Below are 26,316 nucleotides of genomic sequence, written 5' to 3' on the forward strand. Positions count from 1 at the left end.
AGGTGCGCTTTCCGCAGGGTTACCGGAATGGAAGGGCTGCTTCCCACATTCCCCCCACGCCGTCCGCAGGTGCGCTTTCCGCAGGGTTACCGGAATGGAAGGGCTGCTTCCCACATTCCCCCCACGCCGTCCGCAGGTGCGCTTTCCGCAGGGTTACCGGAATGGAAGGGCTGCTTCCCACATTCCCCCCACGCCGTCCGCAGGTGCGCTTTCCGCAGGGTTACCGGAATGGAAGGGCTGCTTCCCACATTCCCCCCACGCCGTCTGCAGGTGCGCTTTCCGCAGGGTTACCGGAATGGAAGGGCTGCTTCCCACATTCCCCCCACACCGTCCGCAGGTGCGCTTTCCGCAGGGTTACCGGAATGGAAGGGCTGCTTCCCACATTCCCCCCCACACCGTCCGCAGGTGCGCTTTCCGCAGGGATACCGGAACGGAAGGGCTGCTTCCCACATTCCCCCCACGCCGTCCGCAGGTGCGCTTTCCGCAGGGTTACCGGAATGGAAGGGCTGCTTCCCACAGTCTCACCACGCCGTCCGCAGGTGCGCTTTCCGCAGGGTTACCGGAACGGAAGGGCTGCTTCCCACATTCCCCCCACACCGTCCGCAGGTGCGCTTTCCGCAGGGATACCAGAACGGAAGGGCTGCTTCCCACAGTCTCACCACGCCGTCCGCAGGTGCGCTTTCCGCAGGGTTGACGGCACCATTCTCACCATCACCTTGATTTAGAACCATTTCAGCTTTCACCATCAGTCGGCGCACAGACACTAGGAGCCTTGCTATCTGTTAGGAAGATGACACCCACATCCACTTCTCCAGCTCACCAGACTCTGAAGGTATGTTTTTGCATATGGAAGGAGGTCAGACATCACTTTTCTCCCTTGCCATACAGAATCCTTGCTCATCATTATCACTGAACACCGGCGCAGGCCAGAGGCTGTGCCAGGTGCACAGGGGGCTGCGCCTTGAGTCGCGGTGTCCCAAACACTGGCAACAGCATGTACGGCGTCCCTCCTGCTGAACTCCCCTCGAGAGCCTTCCACACGCAGGCCTCTGTTCAGGGCCATTCCAGACGGCGTTCTTATATTGACTTTATTGATCCTAAGGACACCTGCATTAATGATGTCACAGTTGGGGGCAGGTACATGCCACAAACATGACTTTCAGGGAGAATTTCAGCTGGACACCTGTCAAGGAATCAAAGTCTCACAGTCGTCCTCTAGTCCAGCTTCCCTGCCGTGAGCACCAGCCACTGGTGCAGAATGTTTGTGAAACCAGTCAGAAAAGATGTCACCAGTGGGTGGTCCATGCCTTTTTGTTAGCATATAATGGACTGGTAAGAAATCCCCTCCTTGAAGCCGGGCGCAGGGCTCACGTCTATAATCCAAGCACTGTGGGAGGCCGAGGCGGGCAGATCACCTGAGGTCAGGAGTTAGAGACCAGCCTGACCAACATGGAGAAACCTCGTCTCTACTAAAAATTACAAAATTAGCCGGGCATGGTGGCACATGCCTGTAATCCCAGGAGGCCGAAGCAGGGGAATTGCTTGAACCTCGAAGCAGAGATTGCAGTGAGCCAAGATTGTGCCATTGCACTCCAGCCTGGGCAACAAGAGCAAGATTCCACCTCAAAAAAAAAAAAAAATCCCCTCCTTGAAAACAGTGAGGACACACTCACACCTGCACTGCCTGCTGCACTGGCACAGCCCAGCACGGTCATTTTGTCCTGGGTCCTTCATTCCTGCAGGGGCTGTCTCATCCACTGTCACCAATGAGTCGGAGGCAGTAACACCACAACAGTGATGTCTGATCACCACTGAAAGCTTGTTCTGGCTCAGGTGCGGTGGGTCACGCCTGGAATCCCAGCACTCTGGGAGGCCGAGGCAGGTGGATCACAAGGTCAGGAGTTCAAGACCAGCCCGGCCAAGATGGTAAAACCCTGTCTCTACTAAAAATACAAAAATTAGCCAGGCATGGTGGTGCGCGCCTGTCATCCCAGCTACTTGGGAGGCTGAGGCACGAGAGTTGCTTGAACGCAGGAGGCAGAGGTTGCAGTGAGCCGAGATCACGTCACTCTAGTCCAGCCTGGTCAACAGAGCAAAACTCAGTCTAAAAGAAGAAAGCTAATGTGTCTTTCTTAAATTTCTGCAACCAGCCTTCTGAATACTCAACAGTTCCCTTCAATTTTCAGTTCCTTGTGACTGAGCTTTGCTTGTCTCGTGATTGGCACAGGGTAGGTGGCTTGTCTCGTGCCCACTGCGATGCTGACAGATCCACTTTCAGTACGTGATAGAAAGTTCACGTGTAGCTTTGCCCAGTGTTTTCCTTCTCACTAACTTCTGGTCTTCGTCTTCAGCACAGAGCGTAGACTGTTCCTCCGTGTCTTCAGGTCCTATCTGGCGCTCACTCCAACCAACCCCATGCTCTGACGCTGCCGTCCAGTTCCCTCCAGCAGCCTGACTTTCTGTGCGACACGTGAACACGAACACTTGCACCTTATCTGGCCGCTGTTACCCATACAAGTAATCTGCAGGCCTTTCTGACATTTTCAACAGTATCTTTACACCACAGAGCAGAGAACGTGCAGACACACACGAGCGGAGCACAGAGGTCTCAGCCGTGTGGAGCCTCGTAAGGAACCCACCGTGGGTGCACCCGGCTGCACCCCTGCCATTTTATCACCCTCTGGGGGAGCGCTTGCATGGGGGAATCTGGGCTTATGTGGAAGGGATTTATCAAAGCTGCAGGGGGTGGGACGATCTTTTTCCCCTTGGGTACGCTGAATAAACTGTGTTGTTTACCTACGTTTTGAGTGCAACCCGTCACCTGCAGAGTGTCAAGTCAGCATTCAAAAAGTTCTGGGTTTTGTATTTTCAGATTCAGGGTGCTAAGCCTGCAATGTCTAATACTCAACAAGAAGAACTAAACACGACGTCAAGTGTGTCAGGTGGAAAGCAGGCGAGGTCAGGGTGTGCTGTGTGTTATCCGGAGAGCAGGCTAAGAAGCTAGCTGCCGGCTTTTCATATTCACAGTACAAGCTGAAGACGACCACTGAGGAAGAAACACAAGAAACAGAATATGTAATTTCCAAACCAACGAGGAAGAAGACATGGAATGGGACTGCACTGGGGGACACATCGGAAACCACAATTTCTAAAAACAAAAGAAAAATCTGAAAAGGCAAGTCACATAGCAAGACAAAGACATCCACACACATCAGAACTTAAAGTAAACGGACTGAACTCACCAGCTCAAAATCAAAGGAGGATTTTTACCCAACACACATCTAAAATGTAAGAATATAAAAAGATTTAAAGAAAAGAATATACTGAGAAAACACTAACCAAAACAAAACTGGGGCCAGGAGCAGGGGCTCATGCCTATAATCACAGTACTTTGGGAGGCCGAAATGAGAGGATCATTTGAGGCCAGGAATTCAAGACTAGCCTGGGCGACACAGTGAGACCCTGTCTACAAAAAAAATAGAAAAAATTAGCTGAGTGCGGTGGTGAACACCTGAGGTGGGAGGATCGATCCAGCCCGTGAGGTCGAAGCTACAGTGAGCCATGACTGTAGCACTGCAGTCCAGCCTGGGCAACAGAGCAAGACCCTGGCACAAAAAAAGAAAAAAAAGGTTGGGGGGAGGCGGGGAGCCGGATGCAGTGGCTCACTCCTGTAATCCCAGCACCCTGGGAGGCTGAGACAGGTGGAATGCTTGAGCCCAGGACTTGGAGACCAGCAACACAGCAAAAGCCTAACCCTACAAAAAGAAAAAAATACGGCGATGAGTCAGGCACGGTGGCACGTGCCTGTGGTTCCAGCTACGCAGGAGGCTGAGGTGGGAGGATCACTTGCACCCAGGAGGTCAAGGATGCAGTGAGCTATGATCGCACCACTGCACTCCAGCCTGGGCAACAGTGAGACACTATCTCAACAAAATTAATTAATTTTAAAAAAGTAAAAGAGAAAGCTGAGTAGCCACATTCACGTCGGACATAAAGAGGCGCGCTCCGTCACGAGCTCTCGTCCTCAGGAGCCCGCCTGCATCATCATCACTGTTGACCTCAAAACAGAAGGCATCGCACACCAGACACGGGATTTAGCTCTGGATATGTCAACTTCCTGAACCTTCAAAACAGCCCCGTGCTCCATGCCCAGGCCTACACCCAAGACAAAAACCACATCCACACAAAAACCCGCACGAGTGCCTTATTCACAGCAGCCTACAGTGGGAAACCACCCAAATGTCTACCAACTGACAAACGGATCAACACCGCGCAGCCTCCACATGTGTTGTGGGCTGAACTCTTCAAGTCTCAATCCCCAGTGCCTCCGAGCGTGCCTGGATCTGGAGGCATGGCCTTTACTGAGAGGCGTAAGGTAGAATGAGGTCATGGAGTGGGGTCTGAGCTGCCATGACCAGTGTGCTCCTAAGAGGAGGAAATGAGGCCTCGGACACCCAGACCGAGCGGCGACGCGAGCACGCGGCAGGAAGGCAGCGCCCACGGGCCCAGGAGGGGCTCACGAGAAGCCGAGCCTGCTGGTACCTTGACCTTGGACATCCGGCCTCCAGAGCAGACAGGGATACACTCTGTGCTGCTGAAGTCCCAATCTGTGGTGTCTTGTTTCGGCAGCCTGACTAAGGCGCCACACGATGGAACACGCCTCAGCAAGGAAAAGGGAGGGAGCCCTGCTGGGGGCCACACCGCCCACGGACCATGCCAATGCCACACTCAGGGCAAAGAGCCACCACAGAGGACCACGGGGGACACAGTCCCATTCACAGGAAATGTCCTGAATGGGCAGACAAAGAGACAGAAAATACATGCGTGGTGTCTAGGATGGGGAGGGTGGGGGTCTGGGGATGACAGCTAAGGAGCGTGGGGTAAATGGTTCTGCAGCCAACTGTGGTGATGGCTGCAAACTCTGCAAACGCACTACAAGCCACTCAGCTGTACACTTTAAATGACAGAACTGATAGCATGTGAATTACATCGCAACATAATCATTAAAAATCCTACGGGGTCAACAGTAACTGTTCAACTTAGAAGCACAGGCACTGAGGCAGCGAGGAGTCCCTTTTCTACCCCAACTCGGGTCAACCTGGATAAATTACGGTTCTCTAGAAGGTCTATATTGTTGGGCTATCACATTTCTAGTACGAGGTATTCCTAAACGCCCTCTTCCCTGTCCCCAGCGGCTGCGTGAGAGTGCCCTTCGGCGTGGAAGGCTGTTTGCTGGGGTTTCCTCCTGCTTGCTACCTGGCGGCCACACACTTATCTCTCCCATCAGCCCTTTCAAGAGCTACGCCTGGATCTGCGTGTCCTCTCTCTTCCTTGTCTCCCACCTCCTTCGTTTCTAGGGTCCGCTCACTGCCCTCCTCCCACCCACCCTGTGCAGAGTCAGCCTTTCTCCTTTTTGGTACCAGCGTCTGAGGCGGGGTCAGCACGTGAGTCCTGCCACAGCTAAATGCAGCCCACATCACAGACTCTTCTTGGTTGTGTTTACTCGTATTTATAACATTTTTAAAATGTGAAGATCATTCTTGGCTCCGAAGCTGTACAGAAACAGGCCAAGGTCCCATGGGGCCTGCAGCCACAGTTTCACCACACTTGTTTAAGGGCTTGCTTTTCCTTAGCCACATCCCAAGACTTTAGATAGAAGAATTTTGTTACTGTTTATTTTTATTTTTACATTTTTTTTACTTTAACTTCTACTGAGACTTCTGTGACTCATGATTTAGACATGTATGTTTTCTAACTAAAAATTAATACCTTTTACACTCTGTATCCAATTTTTAATTTCTTTGTGAGCATGCAATACAGTCTGTATGCCAGCGAGTCTCTGAAATGTCTCGAGACTTCTTTCGTGGCACAGATGATGGGTCATATGTGACTGTTCCTCATGTGTCTACAAATGTGGATTCTCCAACGGCCAGCTACAGGATTCTATATCACCTATGGAATCGCGCCAGTTACCGCTACTGTTGAAACAGGGCATACATCACATAATATGTAATGTGCACATTTACACATCTGTCTATCTCTACTACATATTTTGTTTTCTGGTTATCAATAACTGAGAAGTGTTCTGAGCTCTCAGGAGGATACCGGTGTGATCATTTATCTCTGTAGTCCCATTAACTTTTCCTTTTCAGCTTTTAGAAAGCTGAGTCAGTCCAGCCTCACCACAAACCCCGTAGGAATTTGACGCAGGGATTGATAAGGGCTGATGAGGCTATGCACACCCACACAACCATCAACAGCACAGCCCGACGGGGCTACGCACACCCACACAACCATCTACAGCACAGCCCGACAAGGCTATGCACACCCACACAACCATCTACAGCACGGCCCGACGAGGCTATGCACACCCACACAACCATCTACAGCACGGCCCGACGAGGCTATGCACACCCACACAACCATCTACAGCACAGCCCGACGAGGCTACGCACACCCACACAACCTTCAACAGCACAGCCCGACAAGGCTACGCACACCCACACAACCTTCAACAGCACAGCCCGACGAGGCTATATACACCCACACAACCTTCTACAGCACGGCCCGACGGGGCTATGCACACCCACACAACCATCTACAGCACAGCCCGACGAGGCTATATACACCCACACAACCTTCTACAGCACGGCCCGACGGGGCTATGCACACCCACACAACCATCTACAGCACAGCCCGACGAGGCTATATACACCCACACAACCTTCTACAGCACAGCCCGACGAGGCTATGCACACCCACACAACCATCTACAGCACAGCCCGACTAGGCTATGCACACCCACACAACCTTCTACAGCACGGCCCGACGAGGCTATGCACACCCACACAACCATCTACAGCACAGCCCGACGAGGCTATGCACACCCACACAACCATCTACAGCACAGCCCGACGGGGCTACGCACACCCACACAACCATCTACAGCACAGCCCGACGGGGCTATGCACACCCACACAACCTTCTACAGCACAGCCCGACGAGGCTATGCACACCCACACAACCATCTACAGCACGGCCCGACGAGGCTATGCACACCCACACAACCATCTACAGCACAGCCCGACGGGGCTACGCACACCCACACAACCATCTACAGCACGGCCCAACAAGGCTATGCACACCCACACAACCATCTACAGCACAGCCCGACGAGGCTATGCACACCCACACAACCATCTACAGCACAGCCCGACGGGGCTACGCACACCCACACAACCATCTACAGCACAGTCCGACGAGGCTATGCACACCCACACAACCATCTACAGCACAGCCCGACGGGGCTACGCACACCCACACAACCATCTACAGCACGGCCCGACGGGGCTATATACACCCACACAACCTTCTACAGCACGGCCCGACGGGGCTATGCACACCCACACAACCTTCTACAGCACAGCCCGACGAGGCTATATACACCCACACAACCATCTACAGCACGGCCCGACGGGGCTATGCACACCCACACAACCTTCTACAGCACAGCCCGACGAGGCTATGCACACCCACACAACCTTCTACAGCACAGCCCGACGGGGCTATGCACACCCACACAACCATCTACAGCACGGCCCGACGGGGCTATATACACCCACACAACCTTCTACAGCACAGCCCGACGAGGCTATGCACACCCACACAACCATCTACAGCACAGCCCGACGAGGCTACGCACACCCACACAACCATCTACAGCACGGCCCGACAAGGCTACGCACACCCACACAACCTTCTACAGCACGGCCCGACGAGGTTATGCACACCCACACAACCTTCTACAGCACAGCCCCGGGGGCTGCCACACAAGCACACAGGGGCTGCTGCTTTGCTTCTGCCTCCAAATCATGCACAGCTCTCTCCTGGAACCACCAGGGAAGGGAACCCACGGAAAGTCCTGCCTGGCTAAGCTGACGTGATGCAAAGCCACCATGGTAGCATGCTGTAAGGGGCAAGCCTCTGGACAGAGGCAGCCCCACGCCCGGGGCAAGCAACAGGGTTCTCAGTTGATCCAAGCCTTGGAACAATGTCCAGCAGTCACATGTTCAAGGCAGCGCAGTTGTTGCTTTAATTTTTACTTTCAGAGCTTGAAATGAACTTGAGATAACCTCAACAGACACTATGAAAAAACAGGCTAAGGAGATGAAAGGAGAAATGAAAACCACAGCGAGGAAACAAGGAAGATGTGAAAAGGAACCAAAATCAATGTCTGCAAATAATTGAAGTAAAAGATACTCATTGCAATGCATGGAAATGTGATGCATCAGGACACAGCTGAGGAGAAACAGTGGCCCTGAAGACCAAGCCTGGGGAGCAGCCCCAATGCAGCAGACAGAGAGGGCACAGAGGTGGACATGCCACCAGGAGAGGCAGGAGAGGGGGGAAGACAGAAGTGGAGACACCACCAGGAGATGCAGGAGAGAGGATGAGAGGGACCAAGCCGTTGGCCCTTTGTCTGTTCATGTCTATTTTCATTGTTAGGTTTTTCACTGTTATTGTAGCATGAAAAAAAAGATCATCTGAGTGTTAATTTTTTAGAATTTTACTTGTCCTTGTGCAATTTAACTAAATGACTTCTGTATCTGACTGCTGTGGCTATAAAGGCACCCTTTAAATAAACTCCCTATACGGGGGCCACATGAGCTGCTCCTGGAAAAATAACAAGTCTGAGTCAAGGTGAGCGAGAATTCTGAAACTCTGAAACGTCAGACACTTCGCTGTCAGGATGGGGGGAGGAGAGGAGGTGAAGAAAACTGTGGGAATTCTGAAACTTGGCCCAAGTTCACAAACCTGAACTGAGTTTCCCAATCAAGGACAAAACAAGCCATAGCTCAGGGTTTCAAGTTTCCCTCCAGACTCCGAAGCTGCAGCACCAGTTAGCACGAGGAGAGCAGGGAGTGACTGCACGCTGTTTAAACAGAAACCAAAAGCCACTCGCCCTCCCTCTGGCTCTGACGGTGCCTGCAGAGCTGCCAGGAGCCCCACTTCCAAGGCTGCTCAGGGCGAAGGTGCTGGGAGGGAGGCTCCCGGTACAAAAGCTACCCACAGGCCACACACCCAGAAACCGCCAGCCCCGCCACAGAGCACCGTGCCCCAGGCCTGTGCCCACCCAGCCCCTCACATTCGCCAGGCAAGAGACAGCCTGGAAGGGCCTTGGCAGGAAAAGGGGCAACACAGAGGGGCCATTTGCTCCCCTCCCGCCCATCCAAAAAAACCAGTTAGCTCCAGTTTCAAAAAATTCAAATCGTGGCATTATTTGAACAAACAAATTAAAATTTAAATACTGGCATGATACATCTCAGATGTCGAGTCACAAATAAAACCCTCCACTTACTCACTAAAGTCAACCAATGTCCAGAAGGAAAGCTTTCCCCAAATTCTCTCCTACGCCTGGCTGCATCTCACCACAATGGCAAAATCACTCCACTTTCGCTGTTCTGCGTCGCTGAGCTGACACAATCAATTAAAGCCCACTCACGTTCTCAGGGCTCTTTTTAATGAGAAACGAAATGTATCCTCGGCCACCTGCAGAAGACGGCTGAGCAGTGCCCACAGTGCCCACAGCAGGCTGGCCCAGACCTCGGCCACGAGCACAGGCCCATGGCGGTTGAGGGCCCCGGGGGCTGCTAGGCTTGCCCTTGTTAGCGTATGGCCCAGAGACCAGACACCCGAGGCCCTACTCCCGGACAGGCAGTCCCAAGCAATGAGGGTGGGTAGGGAGGGAGGCAGCTCCTACTCAGCTACGCTCTGTTCAGTTAAATCGACTTCCCAAATCACAGGGGCCCGCAGAGGCTCTCAGGCAGGTGACCACATAACACAGGGGAGGGGCCGGGACCTGCTCTCAGCTGCGGCTCCGAGGCCGCGGGGGCAGAGAGGTGTCCAGGCCTGGCCAGCGGCTTCCAGGCAACCCAAAGGCAGGGCCTGGGGCCCTAACCCAAGCCAGCGATGGTGTGCAGCACCATCCGAAAGTCTCCCCCCGGTCTCAGCCAGTCTCACTACCAACAGGACGGAGGGCGGAGGCCACGGCAGGGAGGCCCCCACACCAGGGAAGAAAACCAGGACAGGAAGAGGAAGGGGAAAACAACGGAAACCCCAAAGAGAACAGCAGGCAGCAGAGGGCTGGACACAACACATGGAGGGAGGCACGCTCAGCAGCACAGACGCCCGGCAGCCCCCAGCCGGTGCAAAACCAAGACGGTCTCTCGCCATGGGAATTCCAACCAGAATGAATGACAACCAAGAAACCCTAAAAAACATGTTCCAAAGGAAGGGGAGGGGCAAGCACTCAAAAACCCTGAAGAGCTGGAGCAGGCCAGGCCCGTGGGGGTTCCTCTGCCTTCGGTTCCCTCCTAACATGCGCTCATAGACAGACCCGGGGTGCCCTGGCCCCAGGATCAAGAATCCCACTGAGAAGGGAAGCTGGAGCCTGCCCCCACCCTCACCCCCTAAGTTCCCAGGTCCCATCCCACAGTCCTGCCCCAGGACAGAGAATCCCACTGGGAAAGGAAGCTGGAGCCTGCCCCCAACCCTCATCCACTAAGCTCCCGGGTCCCATCCCACAGTCCCACCCACTGGCCTGAGTCCCTTGAGGAGGGCAGAGCCCTGAGACACAGCCAGGTGTGGGTGCCCTCCGCCCTGAGCCGTCCCTGAAGCCGTGCCCCAGGGGACAGGATGTTGCTGCGTCTCCCCTGAAGCCTGGGAGGCTGAGGCCAGGCCTCTGGATTTTCTGCAGAGTCTTCATTTCCTTTCTCCGTTCCTCTGGATGCAGCACCCCACAAGGAACACAAAGGATTAAAACAAAAACAATCTTGTATTTCAAGAAGGTCAAAGATGTGACGCCCTTCCCTCATCACAGGTGTTCCGTGAAAGACACATTTCCCTCCCCCTGGAGAGACACCAGCACTCACGAGCCCCTTTCACAATCAGGAAGAGTGAAGCCCAGGGAGGTCGGTAATTGCTGCCCTAAGTCACAGAGGGCGAAGACGGCAGAGCCAAGACTGGAGTCCCAGCACACGGCACACTAAAGAGGACGATGCTGCGAGGGGCCGGGGAGGGATGGCCAGGACAGAGAGGAAGGGGCCAGGGTGGGATGGCCAGGACGGAGAGGAAGGGGCCAGGGTGGGATGGCCAGGACAGAGAGGAAGGGGCCAGGGTGGGATGGCCAGGACGGAGAGGAAGGGGCCAGGGTGGGATGGCCAGGACAGAGAGGAAGGGGCCAGGGTGGGATGGCCAGGACGGAGAGGAAGGGGCCAGGGAAGGATGGCCAGGACGGAGAGGAAGGGGCCAGGGAAGGATGGCCAGGACGGAGAGGAAGGGGCCAGGGAAGGATGGCCAGGACGGAGAGGAAGGGGCCGGGGCAGGATGGCCAGGACGGAGAGGAAGGGGCCAGGGAAGGATGGCCAGGACGGAGAGGAAGGGGCCAGGGTGGGATGGCCAGGACGGAGAGGAAGGGGCCAGGGTGGGATGGCCAGGACGGAGAGGAAGGGGCCGGGGCAGGATGGCCAGGATGGAGAGGAAGGGGCCGGAGCGGGATGGCCAGGACGGAGAGGAAGGGGCCAGGGCAGGATGGCCAGGATGGAGAGGAAGGGGCCGGGGCGGGATGGCCAGGATGGAGAGGAAGGGGCCAGGGAAGGATGGTCAGGACGGAGAGGAAGGGGCCAAGCTGACCACATCGTATGCCTCACCCTGCAACTAAAAAGTAGGAAAGCTCAACTGGGACTGGGCATCCAGGCCTGCACGCTCCTAGGGAGAGACGCACTGACACAGAGGCTGCAGCGCCGGCACGTGCCTGGGTCCCTGGCAACCCCCGCAACACACACTGGTACCAGCACTACACTCAAAGAGCAGCCATTGACCCAGGTGCCCTTCCCTCCCCACCCAGGGGCTGCCCCTACAGGGAGGCACCCCCCACATCTAGTGTAATTCTGCTCATCAGCCTCTGGGCTGGGTTGAGGGGAATCCAGAGGCCAGGTGCATGGTGTCGGGGGGGACTCCGCAGGCCAGGTGTGCGATGTTGGGGGGGAGACTCCGCAGGCCAGGTGCGTGGTGTGGGGTGGGGGACTCCGCAGGCCAGGTTCGTGGTGTGGGCGGGGGGACTCCGCAGGCCAGGTGAGTGGTGTTGGGGGGGGAACTCCGCAGGCCAGGTGCGTGGTGTTGGTGGGGGACTCCGTAGGCCAGATGCGTGGTGTGAGGGGGGGACTCCGCAGGCCAGGTTCGTGGTGTGGGCGGGGGGACTCCGCAGGCCAGATGCGTGGTGTGTGGGGGCACTCCATAGGCCAGGTTCGTGGTGTGGGCGGGGGGACTCCGCAGGCCAGGTGAGTGGTGTTGGGGGGGAACTCCGCAGCACCAGGACCACTGAGGAACCTGGAGGAGCAGGGACAGCAGAAAATGCCTCAGACCCAAGAAGCCCAGTGCCCTGCCAGAGAGAGGAAAGCCAGACTCTCCCTCATCCATGGGACAGGTCCCTAAAAAGCTCCAGGTCTGTGGCACCAGAGAACTCTGGGGGTGGGGCAGGGTGGGCCTAACCCAGTGAGCACTGGAGCAGGCCTCCCTCCTGTGCAGGAGACAGACTGACTGAGGTGCTCAGCAGGGGCCCTGGAGGCCAGGCAGCCACACTGAGGACACAGGGAGGGCACCAGGCATGGTGCTGCGCTCCTGCAGTCGCAGCCACCCAGGAGGCTGAGGCAGGAGAAGCGCTTGAGACCAGGAGTTCGAGTCCAGCCTGGGACCCCAGGTCTCAAAAAACAAACAAACAAACAAACACGGGGAGAACACCCACCCCCGTTCCTCCAGCCCCCACCAAAAGAAAGCTATCACTAAAACCCTCAGATGAGAAAAGCTACTGTAACTACCACATGAGAATGGGATGCTGTAAAAGGAACACTCGGAACAAAACAGAACTGACGGAAACCAAAATCAGAAAGGTGACCGAAGGGACCAGAAGGGACACTGACAATCTGCAGCCCGGCCTTCTGGAGGACTGGAACCTTCCACCTTGCTCTCTGACATCCTGAGCCCCCTCCTAGGAGGCCTCTGAAGTGCTAAGTGGAGGATGATCTCAGGCTTCCAGCTGCCCCGTCCGGGACACGAGGCAGGTGAGTGAAGCTGTCCTAGACCCTCCAGACCAGCCACCTGGCCGCTCTCTCCCACGAGGCCGGCCCCGTCGGTGTGCATGAACAGAAGCAGCACTCAGCTAAGCCCTGCCCAAACTCCTGACCAACATCCTGAGACACAGTAACATGGTGCTCGTTTTAAGCCACCCAGCAATAGGTAAGAGGGACGGGGACCTGCTGCTTCTTGTGATGAGACTTACACAACTCTTCATAAAGTATGTGGATGTCTCATTTGGACAAAAGTCACCAAAAAAAATCTTAGTGGATTAAACGATCCTGGGCAAAATGGCAAAACCCTGTCTCTACACGAAATTTGCCAGGCACAGTGACTGTGCCTGTAGTCCCAGCTACTGGGGAGGCTGAGGCAGGAGGATCGCTTGAGTCCAGTAGGCTGAGGCTGCTCTCCAGCTTGGGTGACAGAGACCCTGCTCAAAAAACAAAAAGCAATTAAATATGAAAGTCCAAGCAAAGCCATGTAAAATATTAAGTCTTAAGGAAAAAAATTAAAAACAAAAACAAAAAAACAGCACATCTGTCCTGGCCAGCTTGTCCCTACACCACAGCCCTGCAGCCTCTGCCCCGCAGCCTCAGGCTCCAGCACGAACCAGCCACCAGCTCATCCCATCTGCTTCCCCGGTCCCCAAACTAACACCACATTCCCATCTTCACTAAAGCCGGGGTGACAGCCTTGGATTAAATAAGCAAGCAAGCAGTTTCGGGGGATGGGAAGTAGAGATAAAAGCCGGCCTCCCCAGAAAAAAAAGCTGGCCCCAAAATTAAGCACCTCTGCAATTTAAAGTTGGGGGGTGGTTTGTGGGAGTACACAGCCGGCCCCCTCCCCTGCACGCGCACGCCCTGCGCCGCAGCCCTTGCCGCAGCTCTTGCGGTGCCTGGGGATGGGCAAGCTCCAGCAGGTCCCTGCAGCCGGGCGCTGGGGTAAGCTGCCTCCCTGCCGGCTCGGCTCCCAAGGAGGACCAGGGACAGAGGCTCTCAGGAGCAGGGTAGAGGGTGGAAGGCACACAGACCCTCCAGGCCTCACTGGACCCGTCATGGCAAGGACACCATGAATGCGGTACCTGCTGCGTACACATGCTCGAGTTCTAAAGAAAAGTCTCACACGTCTTTATCATGACGTCAAACATTCATTGGGTGTGATGAGTAGAGTCATCTGTATTCTCACTGTGGACACACGTAAAGCCCCCCGACCTGTGGCCATCCAGGCAGCACCGAAACCGCACTCAGAGACAGCAGCAGAGCCTGCGAGATACTTGTTCGCAGGGTCCGGGGCTGGGGAGGCTGCCCGCAGCAGCTCGGTGGGTGCAAACACATGAATCGTAGCTGCGGGCAGGAAGAATATCAGGTGCATCTCTACGCCCTGAGGGCTCAACTCCTACACTTAAATCCCTCCCACTGGAACAGCCGGCTCCAGTTTCACCGAGCAAGCGTGAGAACAAGTACTGCTTCCTGAGCACCTCCAGCCACCGGCACCCAGACCCGGCCACATCCCAGCACTGCCCACCTCTGGTAAGTACTTACTATTTCTTTTCAAAGTCAAGTTTTCTTTTAAAACTCTTCTCAGGTGTATCTAAAATACCTAGCTGAACGCAGCGTTTGCCCGTGTCTGCTCTGCCTTGCTCTGGGCTCTGAGAATTACTCAGGATCCAGCAGGTGCACGGCTGGGATGCAGACCACGATTACAAAACTTATAATGAGGCCGACACTTTATTCTAAGAACATGAACAAGCTTATCCAGAAATCAACTCCTTGTTCTGCCCTAAAATTCATAAAAGTTAAACCAACACAAATTCATATTATTGCTTAACTGTTCCTAACCTCAAAAACAAACTACAATAAATGCCAGCAAGAGGTAAGGGTCATATACATGTGTGTGTGGTGTATGTACATTACACAGAGCTGAATCTAAAGAGATACACACGTGTGGTGTATGTACATTAGACAGAGCTGAATTCAGGGTTCTATGTGTGTGGTGTATGTACATTAGGGTGAATTCAGGGTTCTATGTGTGTGGTGTATGTACATTGGGGGGAATTTAGGGTTCTATATGTGTGGTGTTTTACATTAGGGCAAATTTAGGGTTATATATGTGTGTGGTGTATGTACATTAGACAGGGCTGAATTTAGGGTTCTATGTGTGTGGTGTATGTAAATTAGGGTGAATTTAGGGTTCTATGTGTGTGGTGTATGTACATTAGGGTGAATTTAGGGTTCTATGTGTGTGGTGTACACTAAGGTGAATTTAGGCTTATATATGTGTGTGGTGTATGTACATTAGGGTTGAATTCAGGGTTCTATGTGTGTGGTGTACACTAAAGTGAATTCAGGCTTATATATGTGTGTGGTGTATGTACATCAGACAGGGCTGAATTTTATGTCCAGTTTAACTTTTAAAACTGTTAAAGTTTAAAATAAGGACTTTAGCTTACATAAATTTTAAAACTGGACATAAGCTTAAAAAAGAAAACCAAACAGAAGGGGCGAGTTTGTGTTTGGTTGTGAAGGTTCTTACGTACATATATACACAGACACAAAAAGGGCTGTTTCCTTATATGAAGTTTCTCATAAATCTGACTTGGAGGAGAACAACTCTTGACCAAGCACTATCCGTCCACATTTGCTACCCTAATTTTCACTGCGCAGTAGCAAAGGCCTTCCAGCGTTTCTGACCGGAGGCGGTGGCTGTGAAGTGGCGTGCATTCGTTTACAAGCTCAGGTCTGTGACTCGGGATCTCCTGCCGAAACTAGAACAAGAGCCCCTGCTTGTTTTTCTGGATCCATCCTTCCAAATTAGACTGTCTTTTCCCCAGGTCACGGTTGTCCTGAGGTCTACCCTTCATGTTAAAGAACCGAAAGGCAGGGAGGGAGTGGTGGCCAAACGCTGGAAAAGCTCAATTGGAGTAAAACTCACAAATCTCGTTCTTGCGACATCCCAGTGTGTAGGCGACAATGGCGTGTCCTTGAGTTATGCAACAACGCCACATCACAATATTGTAATTACAGCATGCCCTTCACAACACTCCAGCCGAGGAGGCTCCTTGCCAGACAGCTGGACACCAGCAGAAGGAGCATTACAGCACAGTCTCGGGGCACGGGTTAGGACACATGACAAGCATAGTTACCCAGCCGGCCACGGAAATGTCCTAGCGAGTTAAACTATAATTACCTCCACTGTGTCCTATCAAAGTTTTTTTTTTTTTTAAGAACTCTTTCTCTTATCTATTTTTCAAAGTTCAAACTCCTTAGAAACTAAGCACAGAAACCACTCACTATTACCCTGAAACTGGCAACTGCACTGATTGTCCACTCCTAGGAAGCTTTGGAGAGACAGCGCTTTAAAAACAAGACAGACACAACCCAGTGGCCAACCGAAACCACTCAGTCTTCAAAGCAGTGTCTGTGTGGGCAGCTACACCCCAACACCCAGCCCGGTGCACGCCGAGCAGGAAGAGAGGTAAACCCTCGGCTCAGCGCACTTCCCCGTGACATTTAGAACGCTTAGAAAGGCAGAGTGGCATCTGTAAATGTAGCAAGAAAATGCTGGTGAAAGCTCAGCTGGATCCTGAGCATGTTTTAAGCCAGCACACCGCACTGTTCTTACGGCCTCTAGGGCAGACACCGTCTACACCGGCTGCCTGGTCTGAAATAATTTGGAGAAAGGCTTTGCGCCAGGCCGGGCTCAGAGGAGGTGTGCTGGAGGCGAGCACACATTAGCCAGCAGCAGGCAGGGAAGACTCTATGCATGAGTATTTCAGCAACAGCCACCTTTGATCCAGATCTGGAAGCTCTGTGGAATGGAATGTCCACCCTGCTAATGCTTCCAGCCGATAGAGTGGGAAATAAGACAAGGATAAGCCCCTCCTTCAGGACCACACTGAGGTCTTGGCTGTAAACCACACTAGCTCTGCAGTTCTCAAATGAAAGCCAAATAATGAACGAGACTCTGCTTTTATTAATTAACTAAAATAGAAAAACGCCTCCCCGAGGAGAGGAAGATGTCCAGAGCTTCTCTATCACCTTTAGAGAAAAACCGTACCTCTAAACGCAAATACAAATGACCGTACACAGCTCAGGTTCTGGGTTACACTGTTTGGGCAACACTATACCCTTCCGGGAATGTTACACACCAGCAGCTGCCGAGCACCAGGTCGGGCTGGAGAAACCGACCGGACAGAGACTATGCCAACCTTTGTGCCCACGGGCAGATGTGACCACCGAGGTCCTAGCTGCGGGGTTTGGTTTCTTCATCCTTATAAGCCTCACTGAAGCAGGACGCAGAACTCCCAGGCTGACATCATCATCATTTGAAAGCTTACAAAAGCAACAATTTTACCCCACTTACCTCCCTGACACTATTGCAGTTTTATAGATCAGGTGAACTCCGCCCGGCTTACCTCTGAAACAGCTGTGCTCTCTGCTTTAATTAGCAAATTGTGCAAGCCTGAGAGGTCAGTTTATCCAAGGTTACTAAAACTACTGCCCAGACTCTGCTTTACACACATTCCCTTCGAGCCATGAAACTCTGAAACGCTCTCACCCACCAGAGGCTTCCTCCCCACCACGCCACATCTGCATACGTCAACTAATTGATCAAAGAACGAAAGGGCAAATCGTTCAAAATTTCAGATAATTACATCTGACCAAAAAAAGTACATATTAATTTAAAAGCAATTATTTTCCTAATTACTATTTGGAGCAACAGCATAACTTACAGGTAACTTGCCTTCTGTAACGTTTTTGAGAAAATCTAGCCAACACGGGTTTTTTTTTCCCTGGTTTTTTTTTTGTTTTGTTTTTTGTTTTTTTTGCCTGAATGTGAAGTAACACTGCTTCGGAAACTAAAGTCCTCATTTTCTTAAATCCTGAGGGGATCATCTGTTCCTCTGCGCGCTGGTTTCAGGCGCTGGAGGTGGCATTTCTATTGCCATACCCCCAGTATCGCGAGGACGCAGCTCTCACTTCGTGAACGTTTTGCAACTGTCATCGTTTTGATCATGATGCTTCCAGCTAGTGATGAAATCATCAGTTTTCAGATCCCTGCCATAACATATCCTATACAATCATGGGAACCTGACTTGCAGAGGTTCTCACGCCTTCAGAACCAGGGAGCTCGGCGAGACGTGCCCGCACAGGCCCCACTGATCTGCCAGGCCCAGTGCTTGGCTGGAACCAGGCACCGGCTTCTCTGCTTCCTCAAGGGAGGCAGGGAAGCCGCTTTTCACCCAGGGCAAGTCTGCCCCACAAGGTAGGGACTGAGCCCATAAAGAATTGTTTCACGTTCTTTCTCCTGACAGGGGAAATTAGAAAGAGAAAGCTATCGTGATCGGTTTAATTTCCTTGGCTTTCACCTGGGCCTGGTAGCTTCCCTGACAGCCCATGGGAGAGAGGGCTGAGCAGGGGTCTGAGCCCCAGGGTGTCACCCGACACCCTCCCTGGTTTGGTTACAGGGTAACAAACATCAAGTCCTCATCCAAACCCCTGCCTCACTGTCCCTGCTACACAGAAACTCTCATCACAGCGAAGGCCTGGCAGGTCAGCAGAGCCCCTTCTTAGTAAATCAGTGTCTTAAAGAACTTAAAGTATGTTAACAGAGGCAGTCTGTAGGGGGAAGGGTGTTTCTGTGTGTTTTTAAGAAATGTGAATAAATGAGTAGAGAAACCAGTTTGCTGAGAATAAAATCAGAGCACTTCCCTAGGGTTCGGGGTGGCCATATGGAATCCTAGCCTCCAGTCCTGCCCTGGCATGTGGGAGGAAGGACACAGGGGTGCAGGGAGGAGGGCGGGGGGGTCCCTCGCTTCAGGGACGGCTGACTCCTGGGCGCGTGCGCGCACACACACACACGCACACACGGCTCTATTCAAGGGGTGGCATTTCATCTGACTTTTAACCACCCTGACGTCTGTATACAAAACCTCACAGACTTAAGACTGGGCACATCTGCCCATTCGTTACAACAAACTTGCAGTTGAAACCGTTGATTAAATCATTTCCATCTAGCTGTTTTCTGAGGCAGGGTCTCACTGTGCCCACTGCTCCCTGCAGCCTCAACCTCCTGGGCTCAGGAGATCCTCCCAACTCGGCCTCCCAACGTGTGGGGTATCAGGCGTGAGCCCCCACACCCAGCCCTTCATTTAACTTTATTTTTATGTATTACTTTAATTATACTTTAAGTTCCAGAACACAAGTGCAAAACGTGCAGGTCTATTACATAGGCACACATGTGCCATGGTGTTCTGCTGCACCTATCAACCCATCATCTAGGTTTTAAGACTACATGCATTAGCTATTTGTCCTAATGCTCTTCCTCCCCCGACCCCCCGCCCCCAGACAGAGGGTTCCCTTCCCTGTGTCCATGTGTTGTCACTGTTCAGCTCCCACTTATGAGTGACTACATGCGTGTCTGGTTTTCTGTCCCTGCATTAGTTTGCTGAGGACAATGGCTTCCAGCTACATTCCTGGAAAGGACATGATCTCATTCTTTTTAATGGCTGCACAGTATTCCATGGTGTATATGCACCACATTTTCTTTATCCAGTCTATCACTGATAGGCATTTGGGTCATTTAACTTTAAGCTGTTTGAAAATATTTAGATACTAAAGACCTTTTTACATTTGTAATAGAAATTAAAGTGCTCAGCCCTGACCCACTGTACCTCCACCCCATGCCCCCATGCTGTCTCCCAGACACAGCTGCTGCTTGGGTGGCTCCAAGCCCTGCCCCCGCGTGGAGAGCCCCAGACTCTCAAAGCCTTTGTTCTCAACCTTGGCTTAGGAGGCGGAGTGAGGGCCCCAGCGATGTGCGGCGAAGCCTCTGACGGAAACCCGGTGGGGGAAGGGAGACACAGAGACTCTCTGGAAGAATCCAGAAGGGCAGGCCAGCCCTCATATCACAGACACGGCCCCGGTCTTGAGTCCCTCGGACCCACAGTCCCAGGACCTGACCGGGTGTGGCCAGAGGGCTGGACCCACTCCCTAAAGGTTAAAGGACAGGACAGCTTCCTCCCATGATCAACCAACTCTAAAGCAGACACTGTTCACTCCAGTCTCCTCTCAGGCACAAGCATGGCAAAGCTTTGGTTCTGCCATTTGGAGGTGCAGCTGGATGGGCAGGGGTTGCTGGCCATGCCTCCTGGCCAGCAGGAACGGGGTGACCGTGAAAGCACATCCCACAATGCTAGTGTCACTCACAGGATGTATAAATTCACCCCGACAGTATTTCAACCATTTAAGTCCACATAAATATAGCATTTATATTCACATCTGAGGCCTAAATGGTGCTTACTGACAAAGCCGAAGCAGTAGGGTGGAGTCCTGTGTTCGAATGTTCTTCATTTTTAAATAACCACACGTAGAATACACCAATAGCATGGCTGAAGAGGGCAGAACTGCTTAAGTGCTTAGGGATCAGCCCCAAGAGAGGTAAGGCGCGCCCCTGGTCTCGGGCTCCGCAGACCGACAGCAGGGCACTTAGGTGAGCTCCCGGCATGCTGCACTTGGGTGAGCTCCCGGCCGGCAGGCAGAGGCAGGCAAGTGGTGGCCGGCCCACGCCCTGTGCAAAAGTGAGGGAGGACTCTGCGACTACGGGGTGCATGTCAAGGAGAAATGGCCCCAAACCCCTCTGCATTTAACATGACAGTACGGCCGATCACATTGCCACTGTTTCAAGCGTGTGACCCCTGGAGCAGAGTCGGGCAGCACTGGGACAGGATGCTCTCCAGACCCTGGAAGGGGGCTCAGCATCCTCAGTCCCCACAGGGTGCCCTCAAGTAAAGGTCCAGGTCACAGGTTAAGAGTTCCCAAAATTCAAAGGCTTACAGGCATTCTCAGAATGGACACACACCACACTCCACCTCTAGGCCCCAAGGCGACTCTTTCAGGTCAGGCTAAGAAAACAGAAAACATGGTGGGGAGTTGGCAGCCAGGTTACCAAGGGCAGGGCTGCTTCTGTGACCGGCAGCCGCTCCCCTCAGGAGCAGGTGGTCTCAGCTCTTTGGAGGCTCTGCTTCAGGGATCCTGCGGCGCTGGGGCGAGCCGAGGCCGGCTTCTCGCCGACCCCTCACCTGCCACCCTGACACCAAGACTCTGTTCTTTGTTACAGCTCCTAGATGACGGAGGCTCTTGCTGGGCCCTCGGCACAGAGAGCTGGCTTCCGATAGACGTGCTCGGAAAAGAAAGGAAAGCGGGAGGTGTCTCTTCAAAAACCAGGAAGTCCACGAGGCGTCGGCAGTGACCACGCCACCGAGACGGTCAGAGTCTGAGGCATAAGGAGGAAAATGAGTCTCCTCAAAGAGCGGAAGCCAAAAAAGCCACATTACATCCCACGGCCTCCAGGAAAGCCCTTCAAGTATAAATGCTTCCAGTGTCCCTTCACTTGCAACGAGAAGTCACATCTTTTCAATCACATGAAGTATGGTCTCTGTAAAAACTCCATTACTTTAGTATCAGAGCAGGATCGAGTTCCCAAGTGCCCTAAATCTAACTCGCTAGACCCTAAGCAAACCAACCAGCCCGATGCCACAGCAAAGCCAGCCTCTTCCAAGTCTGTCGCAAACGGACTCTCCGTCTTCAACGTGAAGCTTCAGCACAGCCCTGCCAGGGAAGACATCAAGGAAAACCTGGAGCTGCAGGCCCGGGGGACCCACAGGTGCCCGGGACAGAAGCCAGCCCTCCACCGGGAATCGGCGTGTGGGAGCCCAGCTCCGGAAGCCGCCCTCGGCGCCCAGCCCGCTCTGGAAGGCGCAGCTCGGCCTTCTGCATTTGTTCCAGTCGGCGAGCACAGACTCAAAGGGCCAGACAACGCCGAAGTGCCCGAGACCCTGGCTTTACCCAACCCCACGACCAAGGCCACCCCCTTCCACACCAAGTCTGCCTTCCACGCTCCTGGCTACCCCTGGAAAGCTGGCTCACCTTTCCTCCCGCCAGAGTTTTCACATAAAATCTCATCTACAAAGGGGCTTGGGGCCATTTCTCCTTACATGCAGCCCACGATCCCAGAGTACCCACCCCACTTTTACACAGAGCATGGGCTGGCCACCATCTACTCACCTTACCTGCTGGCTGGGAGCTCGCCAGAGTGTGATGCACCCCTGCTGTCGGTCTACGGAGCCCAGGACCCGAGACACTTCCTGCCTCACCCAGGGCCAGTCCCCAAGCACCTCACTCCATCTCCACCAACATACGATCATTACAGGTTTCTCCAGCAGTATCACTCTAACCTGCCACTTCCTTACGGATTCTACAGGCCAGAGGCTGCGTTTTCCTCCTATGCTCTCAGACTCCCGCCCGTCACTGGCCTCACCCGAGATCACAGCTCTCACCTGCTTGAAGAAGCCACCCTGGTCTATCCAGCCTCGAGTCCTTTCAAGCTAAACCCTTCAGACCCCAACAGAAAACACGTCGAGTTTGAAAGTCCAATTCCTGAGGCGAAAGATTCCTCCAAGGCTGGGCAGAGGGACACAGAAGGGTCCAAAATGAGCCCCCGCGCGGGGAGCGCAGCCACAGGCTCGCCAGGGAGGCCAAGCCCCACCAACTTCACGCAGACGAGCCAGACCTGCGAAGGCCTGTGCGACCTCTCCAACAAGGCAGCCTCCGCTGCGCTGGGAAGACTCTGCCAGCCAGAGCAAAGCCTCACAGCCTTCAAGCCTGTCAAGAAAAGCACGGACTGCCTACATGCCGAGGCTCCTGAGACCAGAGCGGAGTCTCCAATAAGGTAAGAGACTGTCATGTTTAAAACCTCCAGGGGAATGTTTCTGGTTGGGTTCCGTGAGCCGGGTTTACACTTGCTCAAACCGCTTCACACAGCTGCTTTTCTAAGCAAGCTGCTACTAAGCTTTCTCTTGGCCTCTTCCAGCCTCAATGCCGTGAATGCAGAGCCTCCCGCTCAGACAGGAAGCACCTCTCTCGTCTTGGAGGCCGTGCCTTCCAGTCCAGAGGACAGTTCCAGGATGGGCCCCCTCAACCTCTCCAAGAAATCAGAGATGAAGCCGGCAGCCACCCACAAACTCATGTACCAAGGCAGCCCCCAGGCAGGACCCACCAGCTTCTCTGAGCTGCAGGACCTTCCTCTCAATCTCTCGGTGAAGGATCCCTGTAACGCCCAGGCCCCGAGGCCACCCTTCCCCAGTCGACCACGAGCTGCAGAACCTGCTGCTGCTCCACAAAAGACTGGGACAGAAGATTTCGAGGATGGGCCTGACCACCCTGAGACCAGGCCGGAAAGCCTCGAAGGTGACGAGGCCCCACTCACAGGCCCCAGCGAGGAGGCCACAGCCACATGCACGGTGGACAGCAGCGAGGAGCAGAAGCAGACAGCGGCCGTGGCCCTGTGCCAGCTGGCAGCCTACAGCCCTGGGAACGTCCGGGTGGGCGACGGGGACACTGAGGCCCCAGAGCCTGCCTGCCAGCAAGACACACCCACACTCAGCTCCATGGAGAGCCAAGCGGCCCAGTGTGACCTCAGACCCAAAGGACAAAAGAGGACAAGTCAAAGAGATGCTGGAAAATCCCAGCAAGGAGCTAAGAAGGCGAAGCTGCAGGACACGGCCAGAGTGTTCACGCTGCGGAGGAGGGCTCGGGTGTCCTAACACGTGCTCAGAGCCACGGCCACACCGAGCCTTCCACGGCGGCGTGTAGCGCCACATCTGAACTGGCACTTCCGCATTTTTACAAATGCAGCTTCCTCCTTCTTCTCAAAAAAAAACAAAAACAAAAACCCTCAATTAAGTTCAGTTTTAATAAATATTAAGCATGAACATGAAAAGGTGCTTCTACTTCTGGTTGTAAAAACATCTGAATGACTGTAACACTGGCAAGTACTCTGAAGTGTAAGCCATCTTACAGAAGATCTTTTATAAATGTTTCCTTATAAATATCTTAGTATTAGAACAAATGGTTTTAACTGTTTTTCTATTAGCTGTAGCTGCATATTTGAAGTAAATGACAATTACTGAAAAAAAGGTCAGAAAAAACATTTTCTGTGCTAGCATGAAAGTGCCGTATATTAAAAAAATGTGATTGTTATAAGTAAATAACACACAAATATCACAAGGCTATTTATACAAATAATTTATTTCCGCTAGGGAAAGCATATTACTGGTGACGGTATTATCAATTTATTCTACTTGCTTATAATGTTACAGTGAATGTTCTGGCTAACTCTGCCTCATTTTTCATGACCCAAATGATGTGTATGTTGCTAATTTTCAAATAAACTCATATGAACCTTAAGGACACATAAAATGAAGATAAACATAAATCTGTTACCCTTTAGAATATTTTGCCATAATACTGCATAAAAAAGAGTTGACCGCTAAGGCGGCAATTAGCCTGTGAGAAGGGCATGTCTGCGGGCGCGTGTGCGCATTCAATTGTGTGGGTGTGCGCATGTGCACATCTGCGGGTGAGTGTGCATGCATGCGATCGCGTGGGTGCATGCATGTGCAGATCTGCGGGCGCGTATGCGCATTCAATTGTGTGGGTGTGCGCATGTACACATCTGCAGGCACAGGTGTGCGTAATCTATCACGTGGGTGTGCATATCTGGGCGTGTGCCCGATCTATTGTGTGGGTGTGTGCATGTGCACATCTGCGGGTGTGCACGTGCTATCTGCAAGTGTGTGTGTGGGCTTATCTGTGGGTGTGTGCACATTCAATTTGTGTGGGCATGCGCATGTGCCTATCTGCGGGTGTTTGCACACTCAACTGTATGGGTGTATACGTGTCAGTGTGCATGTGTACACATGTGGGGGTATGCACTTCTGCATCTGTGCATGTGTGAGCATGCAAGTGTGCACACGGGTGTAAATTAGTGGTCAAGGACAGGCATGTGCAAGCACACCGGGGCTATTCAAAGGCCATCCGTAGGGTCCTCAGGCTTCAGAGTGCTTCAGGAGCGTACGCTAGGCTTCCGGAGCCTCAGCCCCTACAGCTCTGCTTGAGAAAGGGTTGCCTCCATCCCCCCGGTCCCTTCTCACAGGCGTCCTTTCTCTCACTTTTCGAGAGGCGACCTCTCACCCAACACACTGGAAACCACACTGCTGATGATGGGAACTGCTCCTGTGACTGGGAAATGCTTCCTCAATTCAGAGGGTTGTCAACATGTCACTTTCACGGGACTGAGGCCACCCCGCTGAAGCTGCTCAGTGACGGAGCACAGAGGTTGGTTGCAAGCTTGGAAAAAGTTGAAACGCCAGCATTGCTAAAGCAAAATTTCTGCCATTCCTAGCTACTTACTTGTAAGACTTCTTAGCACTTAAAACTAAAAGTAAAAATAGGGGCTGGGCATGGTGGCTCACACCTGTAATCCTTGCACACTGAGAGGCCAAAGAGGGTGGACTGCTTGAGGTCAGGAGTTTGGGACCAACCTGGGCAACATGGCAAAACCCCATCTCGACTACAAATAAAAAATTAGCCACGTGTAGGGGCACATGCCTGCGGTCCCAGCTACTGGGGAGGCTGAGGCTAGAGGGTAGCTTGAGCCGGGAGGCAGAGGTTGCAGTGAGCCATGACCACACCACTGCACTCCAGCCTGGGTGACAGAGCGAGACTCTTTCTCAAAAAAAATTAATAAAAAGTAAGAACGAAAATAGTACTGTTGCAGAACCTTGACTTACTCTGGTTAAAAGCATGGCTCTGGCCAGGCACAGTGGCACACACCTGTAATCCCAGCACTTTGGGAGGCTGAGGTGAGAGGATTGCTTGAGTCAAGGAGTTCAAGAACAGGCTGGGCAACATAGAGAAACCTCATCCCTACAAACAATACAAAAATTAGCTGAGCAGTGTGGTGTTTGCTTGTAGTCCCAGCAACTTGAGAGGCTGAGGTGGGAGGATCACTTGAGCCCAGGAGGTCAAGGCTGCAAGCAGCCAAGATCATACAACTTCACTCCAGTCTGGGCGGCAGAGCGAGAACCATCTCAAAAAAAAAAAGCTTGACTCACCAAAAGATAAACTAAACAGCTATCTTATTAAGAGCTAAATTTCAATAAAATGCCATTTTATGTTGTTTTGGCCAACTCTGTACTAATAATTATTTAAAACCCAATCTAGAAAACCTTTTAAATCACCAGCATCTTCAGTTTAAGCGAGCTCCGTTATACCACTGTCAGGCACCCCGTCACGTTTGGGAAAGAGGCAAGTGGGATTCACGCAGACTCACTTGTAAACGCTG

General features: G+C 53.0%; 2 protein-coding genes across 8 annotated transcripts in view; one reads left to right on the forward strand and one right to left on the reverse strand.

Annotated features, from left to right (window-relative positions):
- Positions 1-26,316, reverse strand: part of TBCD (tubulin folding cofactor D) — a 201,460-nt gene that overhangs the window by 105,772 nt on the left and 69,372 nt on the right. The gene's annotated exons all lie outside the window — the stretch shown is intronic.
- Positions 14,308-24,382, forward strand: ZNF750 (zinc finger protein 750). Its single transcript, XM_012452648.2, has 3 exons — positions 14,308-14,660; positions 21,250-22,860; positions 23,002-24,382. Exons 2-3 carry the CDS (start codon positions 21,425-21,427, stop codon positions 23,732-23,734), a joined length of 2,169 nt encoding a protein of 722 aa, XP_012308071.2. The 5' UTR covers positions 14,308-14,660; positions 21,250-21,424; the 3' UTR covers positions 23,735-24,382.

This window comes from Aotus nancymaae, unplaced genomic scaffold (assembly GCF_030222135.1).
Source record: "Aotus nancymaae isolate 86718 unplaced genomic scaffold, 86718_ANA_hifiasm-v0.15.2.pri h1tg000089l, whole genome shotgun sequence".
NCBI lineage: Eukaryota > Metazoa > Chordata > Mammalia > Primates > Aotidae > Aotus > Aotus nancymaae.

What these genes read in the sequence shown, in the direction of transcription:
- ZNF750 (XM_012452648.2), top strand. Translation starts at nt 21,425, where the DNA reads ATGAGTCTCCTCAAAGAGCGGAAGCCAAAAAAGCCACATTACATCCCA. An exon ending in AGAGCGGAGTCTCCAATAAG is followed by an intron (nt 22,861 to 23,001) that starts GTAAGAGACTGT and finishes GGCCTCTTCCAG; the next exon opens with CCTCAATGCCGTGAATGCAG.